The sequence below is a fragment of the Coregonus clupeaformis genome, chromosome 34 (genome assembly GCF_020615455.1).
Source record: "Coregonus clupeaformis isolate EN_2021a chromosome 34, ASM2061545v1, whole genome shotgun sequence".
In the NCBI taxonomy this organism is placed as follows: domain Eukaryota; kingdom Metazoa; phylum Chordata; class Actinopteri; order Salmoniformes; family Salmonidae; genus Coregonus; species Coregonus clupeaformis.
Genome location: NC_059225.1, coordinates 42,633,935 through 42,658,354, shown reverse-complemented (window position 1 = coordinate 42,658,354; position 24,420 = coordinate 42,633,935). Strand labels below are relative to the sequence as shown.

The window sequence follows — 24,420 nt, the reverse complement described above, 5'->3', positions numbered from 1 at the left end:
TTGTGTTTTTAAAAAATCTTCTTCTACCTTTTTCGAGCTCTCGTTGAAGAGAAATTCCAATGTATGTACTTACAAATGGCAAATACTTGAAACTTGGTTAAGGTGTTTTTTCCTGTGTTCGTGTCATTCTATGAGTGCTAATGTTAGCTGTGCTGTTCTGTCCTCACCACAGGAGGAGTGTCAGAACTACATCCGAGTGCTGCTGGTGAATGGAGATAGACTGTTCACCTGTGGAACCAACGCTTTCACACCCATCTGCACCAACCGCACAGTAAGAATCTAATCATGTATCTTCTATCCTCCCCTCTTTCCTCCTCTCCTCTCCTTTTTTCTTCTCTTCTCTTCTCTTCTCTCCTCTACTTTTGTCACGCCCTGGCTCTGGGGACACTGTTATGTTGAGCCAGGGTGTGTAGATCTATGTGTTATATTTCTATGTTGGGGGTTCTAGTTCGTCTGTTTCTATGTTTGCCTGAGTGACTCCCAATCAGAGGCAACGAGTGTCAGCTGTCGTTGGTTGTCTCTGATTGGGAGCCATATTTAAACTGTATGATTTTCATTCGTGGTTGTGGGATTTTGTTTCTAGTCTGTTTATGGTAGACCGTGAACTGTCACGTATCGTTTGTTGTTTTGATCGTGTCTCTTAATAAAGAGTATGTTTGCCTGCAACGCTGCGCCTTGGTCCTCGTCTGTTCTAGACGATCGTGACAGAAAATCCCACCACAACTGGACCAAGCAGCGAGTCGAGGAGCCATCGCCAGGGAAATCCCTAGCAGATCTCCGTGGCAGCCTCGACTGGGTCAAGCCGAGTGAAGAGCAGAGAGAGTGGACTTGGGAACAATGGAGGAAGAGCTTCGACTGGGTCAAGCCAATTGAGGAGCTGAATAGCGGGAGTTGGAGGCAGAAGAGCGAGAGTTGGGCGAGAACTATAGAGGCCTGGCCCACGGGGAAGAGAGACCCCCAGAAATTTTTTAGGGGGGGGCTCACGACGTCGGGGCAGCAGGAGGCCGCGATAGAGCGGTCCAGCGGGTTGGCAGAGGAGGCCGCCAGGTTACGGGGGCCACTGGTCGAAGAGGGGATGGAAGGTGTAGAGGCACGGCGAGAGGTACTGGGGTGTGTTACCAGTCCGGTCCGGCCCGTTCCAGATCCCGGTGTAGGGCCAGTGGTGTGTGTCCCCAGTACGGTCCGGTCTGTTCCTGCTCCCCGCACCAAGTCAGTGGTGCGCTTCGTCAGCCCGGCCCGTTCCTGCTCCCCGCACCAAGTCAGTGGTGCGCTTCGTCAGCCCGGCTCGGCCCATTCCTGCTCCCCGCACCAAGTCAGTGGTGCGCTTCGTCAGCCCAGCTCGGCCCGTTCCTGCTCCCCGCACCAAGTCAGTGGTGCGCTCGTCAGCCCGGCTCGGCCCGTTCCTGCTCCCCGCACCAAGTCAGTGGTGCGCTCGTCAGCCCGGCTCGGCCCGTTCCTGCTCCCCGCACCAAGTCAGTGGTGCGCCGTCAGCCCGGCTCGGCCCGTTCCTGCTCCCCGCACCAAGTCAGTGGTGCGCTTCGTCAGCCCGGCTCGGCCCGTTCCTGCTCCCCGCACCAAGTCAGTGGTGTGCTTCGTCAGCCCGGCTCGGCCTGTTCTCCACACCAAGCCAGTGGTGGGCGTCGTCAGTCCGGCACGGCCCGTGCCTGTTCCACTGGTGCCTGGTTCGGCACTGGTCAGATGTTTTACGCCGGAGCTAGAGCAATCCGCTCCATCAGTGTGCAGTCCAGCTCCGGCCAGCGGGGCCAGACCAGACCAGGGGTACTTTGGGGGATTGGAGAGGGAGCGGGGATCAGGCCCGGAGCCGGATCCGCCGCCTAGGCGGAGTGCCCACCCGGTCCCTCCCCTGTGGTATTTGGTTGACGCGGTCGGAGTCTGCGCCTTTAGGGGGGGGTACTGTCACGCCCTGGCTCTGGGGACACTGTTATGTTGAGCCAGGGTGTGTAGATCTATGTGTTATATTTCTATGTTGGGGGTTCTAGTTCGTCTGTTTCTATGTTTGCCTGAGTGACTCCCAATCAGAGGCAACGAGTGTCAGCTGTCGTTGGTTGTCTCTGATTGGGAGCCATATTTAAACTGTATGATTTTCATTCGTGGTTGTGGGATTTTGTTTCTAGTCTGTTTATGGTAGACCGTGAACTGTCACGTATCGTTTGTTGTTTTGATCGTGTCTCTTAATACAGAGTATGTTTGCCTGCAACGCTGCGCCTTGGTCCTCGTCTGTTCTAGACGATCGTGACAACTTTATTTCCTTATCTGCAACTACCTTCTCTTTTCCTCTCTTCTTCTACTCTATCCTCCTCTGCTTCTACTCCACCTACCGTATATAAACCTGCAGTTTAACCTGAGGGAAGTGTGTGGGCTGTTGGTTATATTATATAGTAGGTAGGTGGAGGGAGGGAGGGACGGTGGGGGTTTACCTTTGTAATGGCATTTGTTTTTTCTCCAAAAGCAGCTAATGCAAAGGTCACCGTCTCATAACGACTGCGTCAGAAATACATATAGTATAAATGTCAAAACATTATTACGATGGTATTTCATCAGCCCTGTTATAGGAGAACACATATTTACTCTGAATTGGTCTGCTAATATGAAAGATAAGTACTGCATAGCTATAGAGTTCAGAGAGAGAGAGAGAGAGAGAGGGGATCGCGAGAGAGGTAGGTAGAGAAAGAGGGATTGAGTGCGGGAGAGAGGGGGGGATTGGGAGACAGGGAGAGAGAGATAGGGAGAGAGAGGGGGGATTGGGAGACTGGGAGAGAGAGAAGGATTGAGAGCGACAGAGAGAAGGAGAGGGGGGGATCGGGCGAGAGGGAGAGAGAATGGGATCGAGAGCGACATAGAGGGCGGGAGAGGGAGAGAGGGCAATAGGGGGGAGGGAGGGAGAGAGGGAGAGAGGGATGGAAAGGGAGAGAGAGGGAGAGAGAGGGATGGAGAGGGAGAGAGAGTGAGGGAGAGGGAGAGAGAGATCGTGAGGGAGGGAGTGAGAGAGAGAAAGGGAGAGAGTGAGTGAGAGAGAAAGAGAGAGACAGAGGGAGGGAGGGGGAGAGGGAGAGGGATTGAGTGCGACAGAGAGGGAGCGAGAGAGAGATTGCGAGGGAGAGAGAGAGAGAGAGAGAGAGAGAGGGAGGGATTGAGTGCGACAGAGAAGGAGATCGAGAGGGAGAGAGGGATTGGGAGAGGGAGAGGGAGAGGGAGAGGGAGAGAGGGAGAGGGTGAGAGAGAGATCGCGAGGGAGGGAGAGAGAGAGAGGGAGATTGCGAGGGCGGTAGAGAGAGAGGGATTAAGTTCGACAGAGAGGGAGTGAGAGAGGGATGGAGAGGGAGAGAGATTGTGAGGGAGGGAGAGAGAGAGAGAGGGACTGATTGCGACAGAGAGGGAGAGAGAGAGTGATGGAGAGAGAGGGAGAGGGAGGGAGAGGGAGAGAGAGAGGGATTGAGTGCGACAGAGATGGAGAGAGAGAGGAATGGAGGGAGCGAGAGACAGGGAAGGAGAGAGCGGGAGGGAGAGAGAGAGGTCACGAGGGAGGGAGAGAGAGCGAGGGATTGAGTGTGACAGAGAAGGAAATCGAAAGGGAGGGAGGGAGGGAGGGAGGGGGGAGGGTGAGAGAGAGAGGGATCGAGAGCGACAGAGAGGGAGAGAGGGAGGGAGAGGGAAAGAGAGAGAGATCGCAAGGGAGGGAGAGAGAGAGGGGGATTGAGTGTGACAGAGAAGGAGATCGAGAGGGAGGGAGGGAGGGGGGGAGGGAGGGAGGGATGGGGGAGGGGGGAGAGAGAGGGATCGAGAGCGACAGAGAGGGAGGGAGAGGGAGAGAGGGAGGGAGAGGGAAAGAGAGAGAGATCGCAAGGGAGGGAGAGGGAGAGAGAGAGAGAGGAGAAAGAAATATGCATTTAGTTATCATAATGTGTGTACATAATCACAGATTAATATCCCGTTAATGACCCATTCACTGTCTTTACTGGCATTTACCTAAATTAATTATTTCCAAATGTCCTCATTCATGACAATATCTTAATTAATTTCAAGACCTTATCAATATTTCTGGCGTTGAATGGCAGGATTATTTTTGCCCACTCTATGGGTTTGTCAGAAATTAGATAATGAAATCCTCTAGTCATGATATTGATAATGGCGATGATGATATTGCCACTGATAATGATGATAATGATGATGATGAGTATGATGATGATTATGATTATGATGAGTATGATGATGATGAGTATGATGATGATGATGATGATGATGATGAGTACGATGAGTGTGATGGTCATGATGATGAGTATGATGATGATGATGAGTATGATGGTATGATGATGATGATGAGTATGATGATGATGATGAGTATGATGGTATGATGATGATGATGATGAGTATGATGATGATGATGATTATGATGATGATCATTATGATGATGATGATGAGTATGATGATGATGATGGTGATGAGGATGATGCTTATGATGATGATGATGATGATGATGATGATGATGAGTATGATGATGATGATGATGATGATGATGATGATGATGATGAGTACGATGAGTATGATGGTCATGATGATGAGTATGATGATGATGAGGATGAGGATGGTCATGATGATGATGATTTTGATGATGATGATGATGAGTATAATGATGATGATGAGTATGATGATGATGATTATATAGAGCTTATTATTGCAGACCCAATGGCCTCTTTGCTGCCCTGTAGACAGCTATGAATCATCAGACACCAAACACCTGCTTGGCTGTCTCTCTCTGTGTCTGATCACATTTATGAGACGGCTGCAAGGAAGTGTAACATAGCAACTGACCAGGAAGGAAGGGAGTGAAAGAGAGATGATCTGAAAGCCAAGTCAACAGCACTGAGTGTGTGTCTCAAATGATTGGCTATTAGAGGTGTGAAAGTGACCCGTCTCCCCAGCCTGTCCTCCCAACCACAGCTGCTGTGTGTCCTGAAGAGAGAACTCATTCACTCCATTGCTTTAATATGCATGATAGATGCAACCTCTATCTATACTCTATCCCCATTCCACCCGTCTTACAGACCCAGCTCGACCCAAACACTTCCCTCAACACACAGAATGAGCTCCATCAATACCCCCTTTCATCTCAGACTTCAGGCCCACACACAGTGACACTTGTTGGGTCGAGCTGGGTCAGGCCGAAGGCCCGGAGCGGAGGTAGTATGTGTTGACGGAACCAACAGTGGTCCAAATCAACCCACTCTAATAAATCTTTACAAAGTGACCCGCTCTTAGGCTGTTTTATTAATGAGCATCACATATTTTAAGGAAGTGGATAGTCCATCTCTCATTGATTAACCTGAAACTCAAGCCAGCATTAGAGAGAAGCTTCAGTGTGTCAGTCGGACAAAGCTTGTGTTCTGTATGGTTAGATATTCCTGTGCTGATGATCTTCTGCACGTCAGGCAGGATGTGCAGTTAAGAACACACCTGGGTCGATGTGAGTAAATGTGTAGGGTTGCATCATAGTTAAATGGGATGGTTAGTGTGGGGGAAAGAAACTATAGCCGCCTTAAAATTGACCCTTGCAGAACCCCAATTGGTGAATTGGTAAGCATTTAAAGTTAATTGGAATGGTTTCCATTGAAACAAAGATACATTTCTACAACAGTATGTGGTTAACCATAAATGGTAAGTACAGAATGATGGTTTATATATGTAAAAAAAAAAAAAAAAAAAAACTCACAGTTTAGATTGATAGGAATGGAGGTGGAAGCCTTGCCCTAAGCATCTCTCCTTCACAGTTACACCATGAGTTATAATTACATATTGGCAAAGAAAACACTGTGTACATTCCAGCTCTTAAACATATTCAAGGCTGTTGCCTCAGTTTATGCTGGGTGGGTTTTTATTGGGAACAAGTGCACTGTCTTAGGGCCAAGTGTAGGTCGGGGTGTTAAGTATTTTTAAACGTGGAGAGCTGGATTTGGCCTAGCTTTCAAAGGCAGACAAACCAAACGTCTGAGCTCTGAGCTTCGCATCGAGCTGCTTGTGAAAACAGAAAGCCTTTCCCTAAGTCACTGATGTGGTTTAATAATGCTTTATCAAGGAAATCAGATGTATGTCCGCTAGAGTCATTAGAACAACCAAACTAGGAGGAATAACAAGTGCATGAACTTCTCCAGGAAGTACAGTGAAGATGGAGGTTTTCTATTAGCATTGGTCCTGTTCCAGATGTTGTGTTCTTGTTCTTAGTGTGTGGTTTTGGATAGGGTAAGCTGATTATAAAGTCTGTGAGAAGAGTCATATTCTTGCCTAAAAAGATGCTATAGCTAATTACCAGCAATACCCACCCACATAGATATGGCCTTAAGAGCTCTTTGATGTATGCTGGGAACTGCGTAGGTAGACTGTAGGTTGCCTATTTTACCTCGGTTGATTCTCCAGGGATTGGTTTTGTATCCAAACCTGATAGCTAAAGGTAGGATTTGAGCTAGGGTTCTGTAAGATTCTCTTAGGTTTCTTCCTAGAGGAGAAACAGCAGTTTCACAGGCATTATTGTTTGTGGGTTTCCATATCCTTCTTTCTAATCTGAGGTCTGTCCAAATGAAGAGTTTAATTTCCAAACGCTATATCCCCCAATTTTTATCATTTGTGTTTTTTCATCAGAAATGATTGCTTATGGGTACCTTAATGTGTGTGTAAAATAGTACTGTTCTCAGATTTGTTTACAAAATGATATATGTCCGTTGTTTCGCTGGAATGGAATGTTTGTATCCTATTTATTTGACTGTGATATGTGGTTATCTCACCTAGCTATCTTAAGATGAATGCGGTTACTATAGAAGTATTTGTAAAACAGTCTGCACTCACACTGCTTTGCCTATACCAACTATAAATGCTGCCCATTGTGACTTCCCTGTTTCACTTGAACTTTTACTATCATAATCAATTATTCAAGTCAAACTCCAAATCTCTCCCTTGGTTCTGTGGTAACCAAGCAACATCCCAAGTGCTCAATGTTTAGCCTTGTCTCATTGTGTGATCGTTCTGCTGCAACTCACAGTAATTGAGACAAATCAATGTTTGTATGGGAGTGACATATTCCAGTCAAGTAGAGGGGAGGGGAGTTGAAAATCATGTGATGTGTGCAGATATCAATGCATTAAGTGCACTCCAACATTCCCTCTCTCTCCACTCCTGTGTTCATTTGTGTACATTATAAACACATTCATCCTCTACCCTCTCCCTCCTCCTGCCCCTCATCTCCTCCCCCTCTCCCCCCTCTCCCCCCTCTCCCCCCTCTCTCCCCCGCCCCTCTAGCTGACCAACCTGACAGAGATCCATGACCAGATCAGTGGGATGGCCCGTTGTCCCTACAACCCTCTCCATAACTCCACCGCTCTGATCACCTCCAGTGGAGAGCTCTATGCTGCCACTGCCATGGACTTCTCTGGCAGAGACCCAGCTATCTACCGCAGTCTGGGGGGGCTGCCACCTCTACGCACTGCACAGTACAACTCCAAATGGCTCAATGGTAGGATGGGGTACTGGGTAGAGGTAAGGGTAGTAGGGGTAGAGAAGTAGGCAGTCGAGGATAGGCAGCTGCTTCCAATAATGCACTGCTTAGTCCAACTCCAAATGGCTCAATTGTAGGCTGGGAAATGGAAGGTGGTAAGGGGGCAGGGGGATAAGCAGTAAAGATATAGAGAGGAGGAAAAGTGGTTCATATAGAAGGAGAAAGGGGGAGGATGTGGGGAAAGGGTAGAAGTAAGCTGGTGGTGTTTATACAGGAAGTGTAAAAATGTCAATGATACGAATGTCTGTCACTGCCATGCAGTGTATTGATGACAAAGAACATATCCACACTTTTTGGTTTTGGTTTTCTGCAAGAAAATTAACCCAGCAGGGACCAAAGTCTTTAACTTATTTTCAAAAAATATTTTTTGAAACATATTTCGTTCTTTCCTTTTGAAGGACATAAAAGTGACATTTCTATCTGGTACTGAAACAATGAAATCAGGGTGTTGGTCTGAAGAGCTCAGTGGATCCCAGTTCAAGAGCACACCCCACCTGGAACAAGGCTGCTGATTGAATACGCTGCTTCAGTCGTTCACTCGCTCTAAAAGAGCAGGTCAATCGCTATCTTGTCAGGATTTTATCTGATTCACATTAAAGCCAGATTGAAAAAATAAATTAAAAGCCACCACATACATAGTGCCGCGGCAACCTTTGAGAAAAGGTTTAATAACTAATTTTATGGCAAATTGATTTTTTTCTCTCTTTTCTCCTGTGATGCTGTGCAAAGGTGCAGAGGAGAAGAGGGGTTGAAAGAGCAAATAAGGGGAAAAAACTCATTCATTTAAAAGTGAATTAAATCACTGTCAGGAAGGATAAAGCGTGTGGTTAAGGTCCAATAATGTCATACATAAAAATGAACAGCTCGTCAATAAGTGCTATAGGAAGGTCAGCAGTTTTAGATGGGTTGACAACTATTACACTACACCAGTGTTTTACCTCATCCTAACCTTTAGGGTTTCCCTGGATGAATAATAAATGTTGCTATTGAAACACAAAGTCATTAATAACAATGCCATCATTTATTAATACTAATCACCTCTACCTCACAGCTCTACCTCACATTCCTATGGACCCCTAGTCAATCACTCAGAACTCACTGTCATAAACAGTGCATTCGGAAAGTATTCCGACCCCTTGACTTTTTCCATATTTTGTTACGTTACAGCCTTATTCAAAAATTATTTTCCTCATCAATCTACACACAATACCCCATAATGACAAAGTGAAAACAGATTTTTTGATTTTTTTGAAAATACCTTATTTACATAAGTATTCAGACCCTTTGCTATGATACTCGAAATTGAGCTCAGGTGCATCCTGTTTCCATTGATCATCCTTGAGAAGTTTCTACAACTTGATTGGAGTCCACCTGTGGTAAATTCAATTGATTGGACATGATTTGGAAAGACACACACCTGTCTATATAAGGTCCCACAGTTGACAGTGCATGTCAGAGCAAAAACCAAGCCATGAGGTCGAAGGAATTGTCCGTAGAGCTCCGAGACAGGATTGTGTCGAGGCACAGATCTGGGGAAGGGTACCAAAAAATTTCTGCAGCATTGAAGGTCCCCAAGAACACAATGGCCTCCATCCTTCTTAAATGGAAGAAGTTTGGAACCACCAAGAATCTTCCTAGAGCTGGCCACCCGGCCAAACTGAGCAATCGGGGGAGAAGGGCCTTGGTCAGGGAAGTGACCAAGAACCCGATGGTCACTCTGACAGAGCTCCAGAGTTCCTCTGTGGAGATGGGAGAACCTTCCAGAAGGACAACCATCTCTTCAGCACTCCAACAATTAAGCCTTTATGGTAGAGTGACCTGTTTTTGCTTTGTCATTATGGGGTAGTGTGTAGATTGATGAGGGAAAAAAACAATTTAATCAATTTTAGAATAAGGCTGTAACATTACAAAATTTGGAAAAAGTAAACGGGTCTGAATGCACTGTACCTCTCTCTGTGTCTCTCTTTTCATCTCACTTTCTTTCTTTCTTTCTTTCTTTCTTTCTTTCTTTCTTTCTTTCTTTCTTTCTTTCTTTCTTTCTTTCTTTCTTTCTTTCTTTCTTTCTTCTTTCTCTCTCTCTCTCTCTCTCTCTCTCTCTCTCTCTCTCTCTCTCTCTCTCTCTCTCTCTCTCTCTCTCTCTCTCTCTCTCTCTCTCTCTCTCTCTCACTCACTACATGTCCCCTCTCATCCTCATTTTCTCTCTCCATCGCTCTCTTTGATCTCTGCCAAATCCTCCCCTCATCTCCATATCTTGCTTACTCTGTTTTCTCTCTCTCTTGCCCTCTGCCTCCTTCAATAGAACCTAACTTTATCTCCTCCTTCAACAGAACCTAACTTAGTCTCCTCCTTCAACAGAACCTAACTTAGTCTCCTCCTTCAACAGAACCTAACTTAGTCTCCTCCTTCAACAGAACCTAACTTAGTCTCCTCCTTCAATACAACCTAACTTAGTCTCCTCCTTCAACAGAACCTAATTTTGTCTCCTCCTACGACATCGGGAACTTCACCTACTTCTTCTTCCGAGAGAACGCGGTGGAACACGACTGCGGTCGGACCGTGTTCTCGCGCGCCGCCCGGGTCTGTAAGAACGACATTGGGGGCCGCTTCCTATTGGAGGACACCTGGACTACATTCATGAAGGCGCGGTTGAACTGCTCTCGACCGGGGGAGATACCTTTCAACTATAATGAACTACAGGGGACGTTCTACCTGCCAGAGTTAGAACTGCTCTATGGGATCTTCACTACTAATGTGTAAGTGTGAGACGCATACTATACACGCACACACATACACACACAGAGGGTATATTCTGCCTAGTGATTGTATTATTAAAAGCAATAAGGCCCGAGGGGGAGTGGTATATGGCCAATATACCACGGCTAAGGGCTGTTCTTAAGCACGACGCAACGCAGAGTATATTGGCCATATATCACAAACCCCAAAGGTGCCTTATTGCTATTATAAACTGGTTACCAACGTAATTAGAGCAGTAAAAATAAATGTTTTGTCATACCCATGGTCAGCCAATCAGCATTCAGGGCTCGAACTACCCAGTTTTTAATGGTCGATAAACCTTGAAGTTGCCAAAACACTGAAGTATACTTCAGGCACATCTTAAAATGAACAGTCATATTATACATACTATCATCATTCACACACGTTCAGTTTCACAGTTGGACTTTATACTAATTTCTCTCATATTCTATTTTCTCACATCTTAGAAGAGACATGCTCTTGTGGAAAGTGATAGTTTGAAAAGTGAAAGCTATCCGTCAGGCCCGATCCATACACTTAGCCACAGAGGCAGAACATCTTAATTGAAGCCCGGTGTTAAATTTATAGTCACCTTACACCATCACTCACAGTAGTATCTGAGTCTGTGTTATAGACACTAACTGGTAGGGACAGATGTGTATTTAGAGGACAAAAACACAGACTGGACATTAACAGTCAGCAGACACAATGCTAGCCATATACAGTGCCTTGCAAAAGTATTCATCCCCCTTCGCGTTTTTCCTATTTTGTTGCATTACAACCTGTAATTTAAATGGATTTTTATTTGGATTTCATGTATGGACATACACAAAACAGTCCAAATTGGTGAAGTGAAATGAAAAAAATAACTTGTTTCAAAATTTTCTAAACAATAAATAACTGAAAAATGGCGCGTGCATATGTATTCACCCCCTTTGGTATGAAGCCCCTAAATAAGATCTGGTGCAACCAATTACCTTCAGAAGTCACATAATCAGTTAGTCTGCAACAACACTAAGCAAGGGGCACCACCAAGCAAGCGGCACCATGAAGACCAAGGAGCTCTCCAAACAGGTCAGGGACAAAGTCAGGGTTGGGTTATAAAACAATATCTGAAACTTTGAACATCCCACGGAGCACCATTAAATCCATTATTAAAAAATGGAAAGAATATGGCACCACAACAAACATGCCAAGAGAGGGCCGCCCACCAAAACTCACAGACCAGGCAAGGAGGGCATTAATCAGAGAGGCAACAAAGAGACCAAAGATAACCCTGAAGGAGCTGCAAAGCTCCACAGTGGAGATTGGAGTATCTGTCCATAGGACCACTTTAAGCCGTACACTCCACAGAGCTGGGCTTTACGGAAGAGTGGCCAGAAAAAAGCCATTGCTTAAAGAAAGAAATAAGCAAACACGTTTGGTGTTCGCCAAAAGGCATGTGGGAGACTCCCCAAACATATGGAAGATGAGACTAAATTGAGCTTTTTGGCCATCAAGGAACACGCTATGTCTGGCGCAAACCCAACACCTCTCATCACCCCGAGAACACCATCCCCACAGTGAAGCATGGTGGTGGCAGCATCATGCTGTGGGGATGTTTTTCATTGGCAAGGACTGGGAAACTGGTCAGAATTGAAGGAATGATGGATGGCGCTAAATGAAGGGAAATTCTTGAGGGGAAACCTGTTCCAGTCTTCCAGAGATTTGAGACTGGGACGGAGGTTTACCTTCCAGCAGGACAATGACCCTAAGCATACTGCTAAAGCAACACTCGAGTGGTTTAAGGGGACACATTTAAATGTCTTGGAATGGCCTAGTCAAAGGCCAGACCTCAATCCAATTGAGAATCTGTGGTATGACTTAAAGATTGCTGTACACCAGCGGAACCAATCCAACTCGAAGGAGCTGGAGCAGTTTTGCCTTGAAGAATGGGCAAAAATCCCAGTGGCTAGATGTGCCAAGCTTATAGACCACAAGAGACTTGCAGCTGTAATTGCTGCAAAAGGTGGCTCTACAAAGTATTGACTTTGGGGGGGTGAATAGTTATGCATGCTCAAGTTTTCAGTTTTTTTGTTTTAATTCTTGTTTGTTTCACAATAAAATATATTTTGCATCTTCAAAGTGGTAGGCATGTTGTGTAAATCAAATGATACAAACCCCCCCAAAATATATTTTAATTCCAGGTTGTAAGGCAACAAAATAGGAAAAATGCCAAGGGGGTTGAATACTTTCGCAAGTGCCTTCAGAAAGTATTCACACTCTTTGACTGTTTCCACATTCTGGCCTACACACAATACCCTATAATGTAAAGTGGAATATGTTTTTTGAATCTTGAGTCAATAAGTATTCCACCCCTTTGTTATGGCAAGCCTAAATAAGTTCAGGAGTAAAAATGTCATAACAAGTCACATAATAAGTTGCATTGACTCACTCTGTGTGCAATTTTAGTGTTTAACATGATTTTTGAATGACTACCTCATCTCTGTACCCCACACATACAATTCATCTGTAAGGTCCCTCAGTCGAGCAGTGAATTTCAAACACAGATTCAACCACAAAGACCAGGGAGGTTTTCCAATGCCTCGCAAAGAAGGGCACCTATTGGTAGATGGGTCAAATAAAATAAAAAGCAGACATTTAATATCCCTTTGAACATGGAGCTGTTATTAATTACACTTTGGATGGTGTATCAATACACCTACTCACTACAAAGATACCTGCATCCTTCCTAAATCAGTTGCCGGAGAGGAAGGAAACCGCTCAGGGATTTCACCATGAGGCCAATTGTGACTTTAAAACAGTTACGGAGTTGAATGGCTGTGATAGGATAAAACTGAGGATGGATCAACAACATTGCAGTTACTCCACAATACTAACCTAATTGACAGAGTGAAAAGAAGGAAGCCTGTACAGAATATAAATATATTTTAAAAAATTGTCCTGTTTGCAAGAAGGCACTAAAGTAGTACTGCAAAAAATGTGGCAAAGCAATTAACTTTTTATCCTGACTACACAGTGTTATGTTTGGGGCAAATCCAATACAACACATTACTGAGTACCACTCTCCATATTTTCAAGCATAGTGGAGGCTGCATCATGTTATGTGTATGCTTGTAATCGTTATGGACTGGGGAGTTTTTCAGGATTAAAAAAAACAGAATGGAGCTAAGCACAGGCAAAATCCTAAAGGAAAACCTGGTTCAGTCTGCTTTCCACCAGACACTGGAAGATGAATTCACCTTTCAGCAGGACAATAACCTAAAACACAAGGCCAAATCTACAGTGGAGTTGTTACCAAGAAGACAGTGAAAGTACCTGAGTCTCAGAGTTACAGTTTTGACTTAAATCTGCTTGAAAATCTCTGGCAAGACCTGAAAATGGTTGTCTAGCAATGATCAACAACCAATTTGACAGAGCTTGAAGAATTTCTAAAAGAATAATGGGCAAATATTGTACAATCCAGGTGTGCAAAGCTCTTAGAGTCTTACCCAGAAAGACTCAGCTGTAATCACTGCCAAAGGTGATTCTAACATGTATTGACTTAGGGTGTTGAACACTTATCTAATCAAGATATATTCTTGTTTTATTTTTCAGGATTTTCTTTACAAATGTTAAAAGAAAAAAATTCCACTTTGACATTACAGAGTATTTTGTATAGATAGTTGACAAAAAATTACAATTAAAACATTTTAATCCCACTTCGTAATACAACAAAATGTGGAAAAAGTAAAGGGGTGTGAATATCGCTATCCCTCTCTTCCCCCTTCAGGAACAGCATAGCAGCGTCTGCAGTGTGTGCCTTCAACCTCAGTGCCATCACCCAGGTGTTTGGAGGTCCCTTCAAGTATCAGGAGAACTCTCGCTCCGCCTGGCTACCCTACCCTAACCCTAACCCTGACTTCCAGGTAAATACTCACCTACCTTGGTCGATCGACATCTCTGTAGACAGTTGTCGCAGTGACATCATGAACATTCTATTATCATCCGACATCAAACTTATCGTCTTCGTTATGAAAAAGTATAAACACAAAACGACAGCCTATGCATGGCATCAGCAGCCCGGTGCTCCAAATAGCATACTTGCTCTATTTGAACACCAATAAACCCATCCATTTAAAAATGAATTAAGTAAATGTCAACCTAGCAAGTGTAACCGGTGTGAAATGGCTAGCTAGTTAGCGGTGCGCGCTAGTAGCATTTCAATCGGTGACTTCACTCGCTCTGAGACCTTGAAGTAGTTGTTTCCCTTGCTCTGCAAGGGCCGCGGCTTTTGTGGAGCGACAGATAACGGTGCTTCGAGGGTGACTGTTGTCGATGTGTGCAGAGGGTCCCTGGTTCAAGCCCAGGTAGGGGAGAGGAGAGGGACGGAAGCAACACTGTTACATTGGTGCCGTGACCCGGATCACTGGTTGCTGCGGAAAAAGGAGGAGGTCAAAGGGGGGTGAGTGTAACCGGTGTGAAATGGCTAGCTAGTTAGCGGCGCGCGCTAGTAGCATTTCAATCGGTGACGTCACTCGCTCTGAGACCTTGAAGTAGTTTTTTCCCTTGCTCTGCAAGGGCCGCGGCTTTTGTGGAGCGACAGGTAACGGTGCTTCGAGGGTGACTGTTGTTGATGTGTGCAGAGGGTCCCTGGTTCAAGCCCAGGTAGGGGCGAGGAGAGGGACGGAAGCAACACTGTTACACAAGCAAGGCAACTAACAGCAACTTTCTAAACAATGTTTTGGTTCGTTACTAGCTTGTTAGCTGACAATGACTTAACTTTAGCTACTTTTTATTAATTATTACAGGAAAATAAACCCACCACAACAACATCATTAATTACAAGGTAATGATGGCGAGTTTACAGAAAGTAGCTTGTGGTTGTGACTAAGTAAAAGTAGGTCATTCTATCTGAGGATTTTAGAACTACTGCACTGTCTTGTCACAGATGGATTTGGTCTTGTTGCTGTAGCAGCCCAGTAACCACGACAATGGACATTGTGACAGTCGCAGAGACATTAACTTTTTTTCATGTCTGTGCAACAAGGAAACCGACAGTTGCAGCGATGGTCTACAGACGTTCCACCAGAGTATAAATTAAATGTTGTTTTGACCAGCGACACTTGTCACATTCTAATTGTCTACAGACATGTCATTAGACCAAGTATACACCGGCCTTAACCTTGACTTCCAGGTAAATATACACCTACCCCAACCCTAACCCTGACTTTCAGGTAAGGAACTCCAATATGGTCGCCGACTCAGCTCACAGGGAAATCTTCTATCCCTATAGTAGACACAAGGCCTTGAGCCATGAGCTCAGCTAGGTAGTTGTTCTATCAGGGTTAAGCAAGGCACAGGATCAGATTGGGAAATGGTTTGGGAGAGATCTGTTTTTAAAGTTGAATATGACCTTTTGAATATGACAAATCTGGCTAATAGTTACTATAGTATGACAAGACAGATGTATGACTTAGGTCAGTGCCTTACAGATATAGGATCTTCATTTGAGCCAGTTTGCTACAGCAGGAAAATAATCCTGCATCAACAGAAAATGTGAATTATTATGTGGATTATAATTAATGGACATTTCTGAAGGGGTTGATTCATTTTTTGTTAGAGCAAATTAAGTCTGAATTCTTTAATTGGAAATTACAAACTTTAGAAGCCTTTTTAAAACTCAAATACACTAAGTTTACATTTCCTGCTGTGCAGGAATATTCTCAGCAACAAAAGAGTGATCAAATTAAGATCTTACATCTGAGATGGAGATGGACGACCGTGCCTGTGTCTGTTTCCCATGGACAGTTAGCTCTGGTGGACATCTAGCCGTCATGGACTCAGGCTTTCACCTGGTTATTCTGAGAGCTTTTATCACCTCAACAACTCTGTCCAATTAACCAACACACACAAACATAATCACATACAACACAAAGTGTGTGAGTTCATGTGGTTATGTGTATGGGTGGTTATGCATTTGTGTTTGTGAGTGTGTTTGTTTGTGTGTGTGTGTGTGTGTGTGTGTGTGTGTGTGTGTGTGTAGGGCTGATGAGCAAGCCCCAGAGTCCATGTACACTCCCTCCTCTCATTAATTTGTTCTCTCTCTCTCTCTCTCTCTCTCTCTCTCTCTCTCTCTCTCTCTCTCTCTCTCTCTCTCTCTCTCTCTCTCTCTCTCTCTCTCTCTCTCTCTCTCTCAATCTCCTCACAAATCTGTTAATAATGATGACCTCGTGTTATAATACTCACTGAAGGGAAATGTACAACGTCCCAATCGCACCACTACAGTACTCTCCCAGAAGCTGGAAGAAGTTGCCCCTAACCACTGACCCAGGACCAGGTGTTATTACATCTCCCTTATAGTTGAAGGTTAGGAGTGGGTTGAGGGTAATCTGATCCTAGATCTGTGTTAAAGGGCAACTTCTACCTATCATGAATGGCACTTCATTCTCTGAAGCCTGTCTGACCCATAGCCACGGAAATGTGTTTGGGGGTGGGGGTGGGGTTGCTGCGATTTTTTTGCAGATGAGGAGGGGGGGTTGGGTTGGGGGGTACAGAAAAGTTTTTTTTTCCCGCGCTGAAGACATCTATATCGGTCCACTAATACAGGACTAGTAAAGGCCCAGTGCACTACTTTTGTGAAAAATTTAACTAAATGTATTTGAGTGATTACCAGCATTTGTAACTTGACTCTGATAAATATCTGTACAAAACAGTTAATCTGATAATACTTGTGGAATATAAGAATAGTTGCTTGATATATGTTTTCCAGTTTCTTGAAATACTTTACAAATGCAACTTATTTCTATGTGAAAACTGAAATGGTCTATTCATTCCTTTTCAGTAGACACTCTTATCCAGAGCAACTTACAGTAGGAAGTGCATACATTTGCATGCGTTTTCGTACTGGTCCCCCGTGGGAATCAAACCCATAACCCTAACATTGCAAGGGCCATGCTCTACCAACTGAGCCACATCATCACATCACATCATCACAAACCACTTGATTTCTCAATGTACTCAATTACTCTATTGTGCATTGTTTTTCTTCATGGTGATGGAAAGTCTAGGTACAAACCGAGATGACCAGCCTATGTGCAATACAGTAATATAAATGTACATTAAGTGGTTTATAAGGATGATAAATTAATACTGCAAAAAAAGTGGTTGTTTTCCATGTTATTTGATCAAGAAAAATATGCCCATAACTTTGCACTTTTTTATGTAAATGTTTGAGAGCAGGGTTTTGTTCTTACTGGATTCTATTAGAATGACAATCACAGAGAAAGGGACAGGGCAACAACTCTTACAACTCCAACTATTGAGTCCTGTTCTTAATCATACAACTACCTTTTTTGCCAAGGTGGAGATGCTGAAAGCATGTTTTTGCCTATGCTATATACGTCGATATTGCTCCGCTAATACTACACTAAACAAAAATATGAACGCAACATGCAACAATTTCAAAGATTTTACTGAGTTCATATCAGTCAATTTAAATAAATTAATTAGGCCCTAATCGATGGATTTCACATGACTAGGAATACAGATATGCATCTGTTGATCACAGACCCCTTAAAAAAAAGTAGGGGAGTGGATCAGAAAACCAGTCAGTATCTGGTGTGACCACCATTTGCCTCATGCAGCGCGACACATCTCCTTCGCATAGAGTTGATTAGGCTGTTGATTGTGGCCTGTGGAATGTTGTCCCACTCCTCTTCAATGGCTGTGCGAAGTTGCTAGATATTAGTGTGAACTGGAACGCGCTGTCGTACATGTCGATCCAGAGCATCCCAAACATGCTCAATGGGTGACATGTCTGCTGAGTATGCAGGCCATGGAAGAACTGGGACATTTTCAGCTTCCAGGAATTGTGTACAGATCCTTGCAACATGGGGCCGTGCATTATCATGCTGAAACATGAGGTGATGATGGCGGATGAATGGCACGACAATGGGCCTCAGGATCTCGTCACGCTATCTCTGTGCATTCAAATTGCCATTCATAAAATGCAATTGTGTTCGTTGTCCGTAGCTTATGCCTGTCCATACTATAACCCCACCGCCACCATGGGGCACTCTGTTCACAACGTTGACATCAGCAAACCGCTCGCCCACAGGATGCCATACACACAGTCTGCCATCTGCCCGGTACAGTTGAAATCAAGATTCATCCATGAAGAGCACACTTCTCCAGCGTGCCAGTGGTTATCAAAGGTGAGCATTTGCCCACTGAAGTCAGTTACGACGCCGAACTGCAGTCAGGTCAAGACGAGCACGCAGATGAGCTTCCCTGAGACGGTTTCTGACAGTTTGTGCAGAAATTCCTCAGTTGTACAAACCCACAGTTTCATCAGCTGTCCGGGTGGCTGGTCTAAGACGATCCCGCAGGTGAAAAAGACGTATGTGGAGGTCCTGGGCTGGCGTGGTTACACATGGTCTGCGGTTGTAAGGCCAGTTGGACGTACTGCCAAATTCTTTAAAATGAACATTACATTCTCTGGCAACAGCTCTATAGTGGACATTCCTGCAGTCAGCATGCCAATTGCACGCTCCCTCAAAACTTGAGACATCTGTGGCATTGTGTTGTGTGACAAAACTGCACATTTTAGAGTGGCCTTTTACTGTCCCCAGTACAAGGTGCACCTGTGTAATGATCATTCTGTTTAATCAGCTTCTTGATATGCCACACTTTTCAGATGGATGGATTATCTTGACAAAGGAGAAATGCTCACTAACGGACAACATTTGATCAAAAAATAAGCTTTTTGTGCATGTGGAAAATGTCGGGGATATTTTATTTCAACTCACGAAACATAGGAGCAACACTTTACATGTTGCATTTATATTTTTGTTCAGTGTATTAACGGCCCAGTGCACTACGTTTGTGAGAAAAAAACATTTTATTTTTATTAATATTTTTTTGTTCTTCAATTTTTTACAAGGGGTGCTGCAGCACCCTCAGTACCCCTACTTCCTGTGGCTTGACCCCATAGGGCTTTGGAACAGAGGGAGGATTTGGAAGCTTTAAAGCTCTGTGCTTTTTTAGTTATCACACAGAGAGAATGGTGTATGGCTGGAAGGGATAGTAGCTCTAAGGGCTAGCAGGCTTAGCAGATGGCATACAGGCTAATCTACACACAGCAGTCTGAATGTGATTTAATTTTCTCAGGGGGTTGGGGGAGCCAGTGGGGGACACACACACGACTACAGACACAGCCGGCTGGACACACATGTTCCATATCACTCATGTAACCAAAAGCCTAAGGTGGACTTGGTCAGCGAGTTTTACGCTTGATATACACACATATTTGCACATGAAGAAACACACACACATACCCAGATTCCAGTCAGTTTACACTTGAGGCTAGGAGAAATTGCCTGCATGGAAACCAATTTCCTCTGGTTTGTAGTATCTTACCAAAGCCTTGCCCACTGTGGCTGTGTAGGTCTGCACAGGGCCATGTTAGAGAGGACAAAGTGTGTGTGTGTGTGTGTAAACCAGCCTTTTCCAGGCTCAGGGGGAATTGCTCTGAGCTGCACCATTTGATACACACACACACGCGCGTGCACACATACACACACATAAATGTGCGCACACACACACACACACACACACACAAGCACACATTTCACTGTTGGAGCGCAGCACACTTTATCTAGGTTGCGGTGACATCTTCATCAAGTATTTGTCAATGTTGGAGGATTCGATTTACGAGCTTTGGATTTATGGCAGCCCTGCATTGATGTAAAATGGCCTGCCCGTATATCTATCCCCCCCACACACACACTCACACACACACAGAGAAAGAGACTCACACACACATACACAAATACACACTTACCAACATGGATCTTTCCACTCCTTCATGTGAAATCATTACTCACACACACCCTGGCCATTGATTGAATAGTTAATGATCTATCTGTCTAGAGAAATATCTCCCTCTTCTCTTAAACTGTATATATTGATCCAGCAGTCATAGATCATGGTGAATCATGTTGCTGTGTATTAACAGTTCATATACCATCAGGCTGGGGTCAGTGTGTCTGAGTGCAGAGCGTCATCTCTCACTGTTAAATGTAAAATATATTCATCGTTTAACTTATTGTCCGAGAAATTGATGGGTTTTGCACAAAACTCTTATTGATGATTTCCCAATGGTTGTTATAATACATTTTACATGCATATCTCACTATACTATAAACCATACAGTTAGTACCAGACCTGGGTAGAAAATAGTTTTATTTTGTAGTTCATTTTCAAATATTCAAGGTAGTCAAATATAGTTTATTTAGTCACTATTCGTCATGTGTACAGTGGTTACAAAAAACTCTCAGCTCATTTCTTTGCAATTAAAATGCAATTACAAAATTATTATGTAACAATATGCTAATAAAATACACAGGAACAAGAACAGTTTAGTGTTAAGTGTTACTGAGAGTGCTAACAGTACATTTTATTCGTATTTACAGATGGCATACAAGTTTGTTATTAAGTCACATGAAAGTTCACATGTTTCAGAAGGCATTTCTGCCAAAAAACTAATTTTGATGTAAAAGAAAATGTACGTTCAAATGCCTCTCCTGTGAAGTAGTGATGTGCGACATACGCCTAGTTTCCTGAAACGAGTCACAAATTATGGCTATTAGGTGTCAAAAGGAAACTAAATATCCCAAAACTGACTTCTTGAATCAACTACAGCCAAGGTAGGTGGAAAATCATGTTAGTTTTAGTCTGAGTAAACTATCCCTTTAAAGATGGTATTTGTATTTGTATTTGTATTTATTACAGATCGCCATTAGCGGCTGCCAAGGCAGCAGCTACTCTTCCTGGGGTCCAACCACAATTTACGTACAATAAAACAATACATAACACAACACCTTACTACACACTACTCTACCATAACATATTTACAATACAAAATCAATAATACAGTAAATTTGTGTGTGTAGAGTGCGTGTGTTAGCATGTGTTTGCGAATGCTGTGTGTGTGCCTGTGTGTGGGTGTGTGTCTCTTCACAGTCCGCTCTGTTCCATAAAGTGTAGTTTTATCGTTTTTTTTAATCTGATTTTACTGCTTGACTGAGTTACATGATGTGGAATAGAGTTCCATGTAGTCATGGCTCTATGTAGTACTGTGCGTTTCCCGTAGTCTGTTCTGGACTTGGGAACTGTGAAGAGACCTCTGGTGGCATGTCTTGTGGGGTATGCATGGGTGTCCGAGCTGTGTGCCAGCATTCCAAACAGACAGCTCGGTACATTCAGCTTGTCTACACCTCTTAAAAAAACAAGCAGTGATGAAGTCAATCTCTCTTCCACTCTAAGCCAGGAGAGACTAACATGCATGTCATTAATGTTAGCTCTCCGTGTACTTTTAAGGGCCAGCCGTGCTGCCCTGTTCTGAGCCAACTGTACATTTCCCAAGTCCCTCCTTGTGGCACCTGACCACACTGCTGAACAGTAGTCTAGGTGCGACAAAACTAGCGCCTGTAGGACCTGCCTTGTTGACAGTGTTGTTAAGAAGGCAGAGCAGCACTTAATTATGGACATACTTCTCCCCATCTTAGCTACTGTTGTATCAATATGCTTTGACCATGACAGTTTACAATCCAGGGTTACTCCAAGCAGTTTAGTCACCTCAACTTGCTAAATTTCCACATTATTTGTTACGAGATGTAGTTGAGGTTTAGGGTTTAGTGAATGATTTGACTCAAATACAATGCTTTTAGTTTTGGAAATATTTAGGACTAACTTATTCCTTGCCACCCATTCCGAAACTAAGTGCAACTCTTTATTAAGTGTTGCTGTTATTTCAGTTGCTGTAGCAGCTGACGTGTATAGTGTTGAGTCATCCGCATACATGCTTACTTATTTTAATTGTTTTACTGGGAAGCTTAGCAGCAGTAGATGTGGTCATGTTCTTTATGTTAGTGCAGGGTGAGCTGCACACAGTGGCCTTCCTCCTCGGGAACACCGGCTCAGTGCTAACAGTATAAATCTGGTTCTTAGGCACACAATTACTGCATACAATAGCTGTAGGATCAGCAGATGCATTCAGAGCAGTTAGAGGGACATACATTAGGTTACTTATATTGTGTCTACTGACGGCCCTGTAATGTACATTTGCTGAAGCATTTTGGCAACTCTGCGTCACAATGGTAGGGATTAGCTAAACTGGGCTTGGGTCATTGCTAAGTCATTGTCTCAACGCAGCCTTATAATGCTGTGAAAGGATCCAGGAACCCAAATGATGAGAAATTAAGGCAATTCCATGCGAGAAATTGCAAAGAAAGTGAAGATCTCGGACAACGCTGTGTACTACTCCCTTCACAGAACAGCGCAAACTGGCTCTAACCAGAATAAAAAGAGGAGTGGGAGGCCCCGGTGCACAACTGAGCAAGAGGACAAATACATTAGAGTGTGTAGTTTGAGAAACAGACGCCTCACAGGTCCTCAACTGGCAGCTTCATTAAATAGTACCCACAAAACACCCGTTTAAACATCAACAGTGAAGAGGCGACTCCGGGATGCTGACCTTCTAGGCAGAGTTGCAAAGAAAAAGCCATATCTCAGACTGCCCATCTTAATCTTTTATTTTTATTGGCCAGTCTGAGATATGGCTTTTTCTTTGCAACTCTGCCTAGAAGGTCAGCATCCCGGAGTCGCCTCTTCACTGTTGACGTTGAGACTGGTGTTTTGAGGGTACTATTTAATGAAGCTGCCAGTTGAGGACCTGTGAGGCATCTGTTTCTCAAACTAGACACTAATGTATTTGTCCTCTTGCTCAGTTGTGCACCGGGGCCTCCCACTCCTCTTTCTATTCTGGTTAGAGCCAGTTTGCGCTGTTCTGTGAAGGGAGTAGTACACAGCGTTGTACGAGATCTTCAGTTTCTTTGCAATTTCTCGCATGAAATAGCCTTCATTTCTCAGAACAAGAATAGACTGACGAGTTTCAAAAGAAAGTTATTTGTTTCTGGCCATTTTGAGCCTGTAATCGAACCCACAATTGCTGATGTTCCAGATACTCAACTAGTCTCAAGAAGGCCAGTTTTATTGCTTATTTAATCAGCACAACAGTTTTCAGCTGTGCTAACATAATTGCAAAAGGGTTTTCTAATGATCAATTAGCCTTTTCAAATTATAAACTTGGATTAGCAAACACAACATGCCATTGGGCTCCCGAGTGGCGCAGCGGTCTAAGGCACTGCATCTCAGCGCTTGAGGCGTCACTACAGACCCCCTGGTTCGATTCCAGACTGTATCACAACCGGCCGTGATTGGGAGTCCCATAGGGCGGCGCACAATTGGCCCAGTGTCGTCCGGGTTTGGCCGGTGTAGGCCGTCATTGTAAATAAGAATTTGTTCTTAACTGACTTGCCTAGTTAAATAAAGGAAAAATAAATACATTGGAACACATGACTGATGGTTGCTGATAATGGGCCTCTGTACGCCTATGTAGGTATTCCATAAAAAATCAGCTGTTTCCAGCTACAATAGCCATTAACAATGTCTACACTGTATTTCTGATCAATTTGATGTTATTTTAATAGACAAAAAAAATGCTTTACTTTCGAAAACAAGGAAAATTCTAAGTGACCGCAAACTTTTGAACGGTAGTGTATATATATATATTACATTAAAATACAAAACCACAGTCATGGGAAGCACAAATAAATTATCTTTGTTCCTCTCTTCCTCCCCCCAGTGTGGTACCATAGACTACGGCTCCTACGTGAATCTGACAGAGAGGAACCTGCAGGATGCCCAGAAGTTCCTACTGATGAATGAGGTGGTTCAGCCAGTCCAGCCTGTCCCTTACTTCATGGAGGACAACATCCGCTTCTCCCACGTAGCTGTGGATGTGGTGCAGGGCAAAGACATGCTGTTCCATATCATCTACCTGGCCACAGGTAAAGTTGGACTGTGTGTGTGTGTTTGTGTGTGTGTGTTTATCTGATTCCTAGCCTTTTGACTCTGCACATGGTGGAGTGGTTCAGGAAGGTGAATGAAGGCATTAAATGTGTAGCTCTGAGGTGACATCAAAGCTTTCATTCAGCTGACATTAATGGGATCGCAATGAACCACCATGTGTCCTCCATATGCAGCAGCACACACACACACAC

The 24,420-nt window shown here is 44.0% G+C and overlaps 1 protein-coding gene across 2 annotated transcripts in view; it reads left to right on the top strand.

Moving 5' to 3' along the window:
• LOC121550072 (semaphorin-5A) overlaps positions 1 to 24,420 on the top strand; it is a 203,419-nt gene that overhangs the window by 87,890 nt on the left and 91,109 nt on the right. For both annotated transcript variants that reach the window (XM_041862193.2, XM_041862190.2), the window contains exons 6-10: positions 173 to 271; positions 7,306 to 7,519; positions 10,029 to 10,314; positions 14,088 to 14,223; positions 24,003 to 24,207. In XM_041862193.2, the coding sequence (XP_041718127.1) occupies positions 173 to 271; positions 7,306 to 7,519; positions 10,029 to 10,314; positions 14,088 to 14,223; positions 24,003 to 24,207 (940 nt within the window). The remainder of the gene's footprint in view (positions 1 to 172; positions 272 to 7,305; positions 7,520 to 10,028; positions 10,315 to 14,087; positions 14,224 to 24,002; positions 24,208 to 24,420) is intronic.